General features: G+C 41.0%; 1 protein-coding gene across 1 annotated transcript; it reads left to right on the top strand.

Annotated features, from left to right (window-relative positions):
- Window positions 1–919: 919 nt before the first annotated feature.
- Window positions 920–3,277, top strand: LOC108625254 (uncharacterized). The gene is made up of 5 exons (XM_018025097.1): window positions 920–1,362; window positions 1,662–1,972; window positions 2,136–2,440; window positions 2,525–2,770; window positions 2,969–3,277. Exons 1-5 carry the CDS (start codon window positions 920–922, stop codon window positions 3,275–3,277), a joined length of 1,614 nt encoding a protein of 537 aa, XP_017880586.1.
- The last annotated feature ends 2,187 nt before the right edge of the window (window positions 3,278–5,464 follow it).

Here is a 5,464-nt window from a genome sequence, read left to right on the forward strand (position 1 = left end):
CGACAATTTGTTTCTTAAAGCAATCTTCCTATGTTTGTAATTGAACAAATTCCTGATAAGTCATTCGAAATTCCAAGAAACGTGAGATTTAATGAACGCTGTGTAAGTAACTGAACACCATTTAACGCGTCGTTTAAAAACCGGTTAAAGTAGCAACAAACTAATATGTCTCGAGGCTTTTCCACGCGTCTCAAACATCACTCGAGACGAAACGAATTGCCGGCGGAACAAAAACGAGACGTGTCAAGCCGCGTAATGGCAATGTGGAATCGCGAGCGTACTAATTATCGCGGCTAGACCGCGAATTAGGGCCGTAAGACTAAACGAGAGGATCGTCGTCGAGACGCCTTATCGCCGGCCTCGATCTATTCCCTCCTTACGTCCGCAGGATGCGAGATTTCCTCTGTCTTCGTCGGCGAAACAACGAAGACCTTCGTTTCGAATCAATCGCGAAAACGAATTGAATTACTGATGGCGACAGATTACAGGCTTTCAACATGATGAATGATATTAATTAGAAAGATGATTGGAGCTTGTTTAACATATTTAGACTGCAGGATCTTATGTAAAAGTTCATTCGTCAAGGAGATTTATGCATCTCTAAGTTTAATTAAAATCAAGGCAAGTGCGGGGCAAAAGGAACGACTTACGTATTGTTAAAATTATCTGTTAAACATATTTGATACAATTAAGGATGTATTGGCTATACAGTCAATCCCAAAAGTTTATGCACTTTAGAAACGCATTTTTTAAAAAGAAATCAGACTTCGGAAGAACATNCTGTATAGCCAATACATCTTTAAATTGTATCGCACCTATATATAATATTGTAACAATGAAGCTAGCCATAAATGTTCCTATATATTACTAATCTAAGCTCATATAGGTTAACGTTTGAATTGATCATATTAATTGCAAAATGCCGACGAGAAGCAAGAAAGAAACTGTCGCTCTTCAAATCCCAGTGGACTGCGAAGAGGATTGGGAACAACTGTTGGAGCGAAAAGGCCTGATTCTCGCGGACATTTACTCCGAATGGTGTGGGCCTTGCATAGCCATGGTGAGCACCTTGCGGAATGTGAAACTGGAAGTGGGCACCGACGCGATCACTTACGCGATCGTGAAGAACGACAACATCGAAGACCTCCAGCGTTTTCGTGGCAGAAGCGAGCCGGTTTGGATGTTCATCCAAGACGGGAAGATGGTCAATTTGATATTCGGTGCCAACTGTCCCCATATTCGCAAAGTGCTTATGAAGGAGATAAAGAGAGTGCAGAATGATGAGGAGCCGGAAATGCGACTGGACGTTAGCACGAGGACGCCCGAGGAAGAGATTCTGTTTCAACAGAAGGAAGCTATTAGGTACCGTTACGAACAGTTTCGAAACTGCGGTGAAGATAGTATTAAGCTGATGCATGTGAAACATCGTTCTGTTCCCGGGATTTCAATTTTCGATTCGAAAATCCGTTATCGCACTTTTGCCTCATTATCCACTATTACAAATCAAATTGGAAGTGAAATAACGTAAACGTTGACCTCGCTTGGGAAAAGACGTTCTTAATCGTAGTCTAGAATCTGCAGCTTATAAATACTTTAACGATCGTAGTTAGAGGTAGCTTAAATTTTAACGGCTCGCTGCGAAATTGTTCATCGCGAACAAGAAAAGCGATCGAGGATCGGAAGCGTGCCAAAGAAGAGGCCGAGTATAGAGAGAAGTACGAGGCGTTCCTAGCACAGATGATGTTCGAGCTCAGCGAGGAAACGGCTTTGGTCTTTTATCCGTGGGTCCTCAGGGATGAAGAGGGCCGACACAGGGACAAGTACCAGAGTCCTCAGTACCTCGAGCTCATCAACACGTTGTTCAAACAGAATTTCGACATTCTCGAGGAGCTGCGAATCCATCTCAACGAGGAAAATATCGAGAAGATGTTCGTCGAAAGCAACGTAGAAATTACGAAAGAATTAATCGCTGGTAATTTTTATACTTTGCGAAACGAATCTATTTATAATAGGTCGGTGCGTGTGAAACGTCGTTTGTTTCTGAGACTTGCATACAATGCATATATTGAACAATGTTTCATACCAACCTAATATTAAACCGGTAAATAAATTATAAAACTGGAATCGCTTGCTAGGATTAACTGAGGGTAGAACCATAGCAATGAGACTGAAAGGTAGACGCCCTCACCCCGATTGGCCAGTGCCATACCCCTTCGAATGTCCAAAAGGAACGAAAAGGTGTCCCCAGCGACAGATCAACGATGTCGAAGACTACCTGGTGCATTTGTTAACCAGTAAAACGCCACTGCTTCAAGGGACCGTAGTACCAGTGCCCGAGAACTCCTCTTACATGGAAAGACACGTGTACGAGCACGTGGTCGATCCGGAGGACGAGGAAGACTTCCCTCGTACCCATCCCGCAGTCTGGGTGCCTCCTCAAGTATTCCTCGATTTCAGACCTTTTCTCCCCGATCTCGTAAGACGATTCTCAATAATTTAGCTTCCTAATAAAAAACGTAATTAGGCCAGGAGCAAGGTACATGTATACACAACCCTCTTCTCCAACTATATGGAGGTAGTTCACCCTTACGAAGAACCCGTCCCACCGCCTCCTTATTGCGTCTTCAAGTTTTACTATTCGAAATTCCCAGTGGTTCAGGAGACGTGCACGCAGTTCCCCGATGCGGTCGAGTATTTTGGCGCTTTCGAGTACGATAAGCCTCCTATGGCCAGGCGAATGGCATCCAGCCCCGAGGATTTCGAGAGAAAGGTTCTTTTTGGTTGCATTTGGTGCAGAAGTTATAAGTGCACTGGATTTAATGTACAAATATGTCAAAAATCGATGTTCAAATGTTTACTTAAAATATGTTTTTTTTTTTTAAATTGACATAAAAATCCGTGGCGTAACTGCAAATATTTCCCTTTCCGCCTCGAGAACGTAAAATGACTGCAATGAATGTTGCTAAAGGAGAGGTTCCACACGGGAAACGAGGTATTCGTGATAATAATACGAAGGGTTACCGAAGACGCCTTCCTGTCGTTCGCCAGCATCTATCCGTACTTCGTTACCGAAGACGACGAGGAGGCTCAGGCGATGATAGACGAGTACTTCCCCGAGGGTGCCGAGGATGCGATCCTCGATCTCTTCGAAGATGACGACATTGACGAGGAGGAGGAATTCTACGAAGAGGAGGAGGAAGAGGAAGATGACGAGGGACAAGACAAAGAACCCGAGGAACCGTTCTTTAATGCTGACATTACTTTTACTATATTTTAATTCTCAGTTTAAGAACATCGATCTAAATCATCAATCTATCAGTCCAATTATGTTCTCTCTGGACTTTATCATTATGCAAATTTAATATTTTAGTCGATTAGAAAAATGACATTTCTTTTCTCATGTATTCTATTGCAATATGCATTACTTTTGATATTTATATTTTGATGCATCTGTTTTCTACATGCTTCTTATAAACGTAAGAATAAAATCTGCTGTTTAATGATCATTGTTGATAATGGAACTCAATCAGTGGATTACTTCTGAGGCTAGCTAGAAGGTTTCCTGATTTTCTTTTATATCAAAGATAAGAGATCGATATTTAACGTTCGTTGAATAATTCGAAGCATGCTGTTCAGTCTGCTTTCCGTCGCCCGCGAGAGTTCCATTCTTCGCGCGTTTTGGCATAGCCGGGTCATATGGTTTAAACATTCGCCGTTGCCGACGACGCGTTTGCGTAAGTTTGGCAAAATTCCAGTCGACACACCGCGGTCCTCTCTAGAGGTTGTATTACGCACCTGTACCGTTGCCAATTCTTTTAAACCGCGACCTGCCAGTAGGAAACACCGTTCGCCAAACCACCGTCAAAACAAAGTGTTCACCACGGACGCGTTACATTATTGCACATTCTTATAAATCGTGCGTGTCGCTCTTTCAGTTCGTATAATATTTGTTAATTACGCGGATCTGAGAAACGTTGGTAAATTTTCTATCGAGATTCTTAAGCAATTCGTAATCGGAAGAAGATAATTAATGACTCGAATAAGGTATGAAATTACTGGAAAATCCGTGATTAGAGCTAGTAAATTCCAATTATTTTTAATCATAGACAAACACAGCTTGTAACAGTCCTATTAAGTTGATTTAATGATTAGATTCTAATCTTTCCAATGATGTTAATCAAATTCTACATCAGTCAAGTATCATAAATATCACATCAGTGTAATTATTGGAAAGCAATTAATACATCTAGCGATACATCCATATTATATTGAAAAAGTTAATATACTCCTTCGAACGGCAATTGAAAATGGCATCAGGAAGTCGGCCGTGACTGGAGGTAATAAATTGAATCGCGCTGATCCAATTAACTAGGCAATTTGTCACGCGACCGATGCGAGAGAAATTCACGCGTGAACGGCACGCAACCGAGCTTTTGCTCCTCGCTAAATTTTACCAAACGAGCCGAACAATTGAACCATTAACCGTGGGGACGTTAGTCACCCAGCTATTCAATCTTCCAGAGCTAAATCAGCCATTTTCATCCGTATTTTCGTCGCTCCACGCCTCGCTTCGTAAAGATTCGAGAACTTAAAACAAACATCCGAACATCTTTAGTAGCTTTAAACCCAGTAGATTTCCACATTTTTCGTAGAGATCCTGAATTCTATATTGTATTTTCGACATCGTAGACCATCATTGGATTTCTTAATAAATATAATGAACGTGCAGAAAATAGAAGCGTGATAGAAAATGGTAAGAAACGTTTAGATAAAATACATTTGTTTAATTGACTTCCACAGATATTTTATTTCTGCGAATTCTGCAGTCCATTAATTACGTTATACAAATTTTTGATAAAAGAGAAGATCATACAATTTCGATTTCGCGTTTGACGATCGTATAAAATTGGGTTTAAATGAACAGTGTCAATTGGCGACCACTCGTAAAGTCAACGCACGCGTAAAATCTCCGAGTATCAATAAAAACCGGTACGAAACATTTTTTATCATCTTCAAGCAAGATACATACGGTAGCGCCCAAGGCGATTGTTGCTTAAACATCGACAATTATTGCACAAGCATTACATAACTAAACAGTCGGGATCAGAATGAAAGAGGAAAAAAGGCGTAAATTACTGTTACGGCGCGTAATTCGCGTCCATCGAGTGGTTATTAATGATCGCTTCGTCTTTATCTTCCTCGCTTTCTGTTTTCATCGACTTAATGGGATTTGTACAGTGTGCCACTGAAAAACAAATTATCTGAAACTGGTAACTCGTGCTATCGCGGAGAGTGATCATTTTTATGTAGCCAAACGAAGAGGAACAATCTTGAGGCTCATATCTGATCTGATTCGTGCACGTCTGGGTAAGCAGAAATCATGGAAACCATAATTTGATTACCCAATTGAAAATCCAATCTGATAACAAGACCTCGAATTTTTATGTGAAATAAAATTTTTATC

This window comes from Ceratina calcarata, unplaced genomic scaffold, assembly GCF_001652005.2.
Source record: "Ceratina calcarata isolate Rehan_Ccalc_2016 unplaced genomic scaffold, ASM165200v1 scaffold350.2, whole genome shotgun sequence".
Taxonomy (NCBI): domain Eukaryota; kingdom Metazoa; phylum Arthropoda; class Insecta; order Hymenoptera; family Apidae; genus Ceratina; species Ceratina calcarata.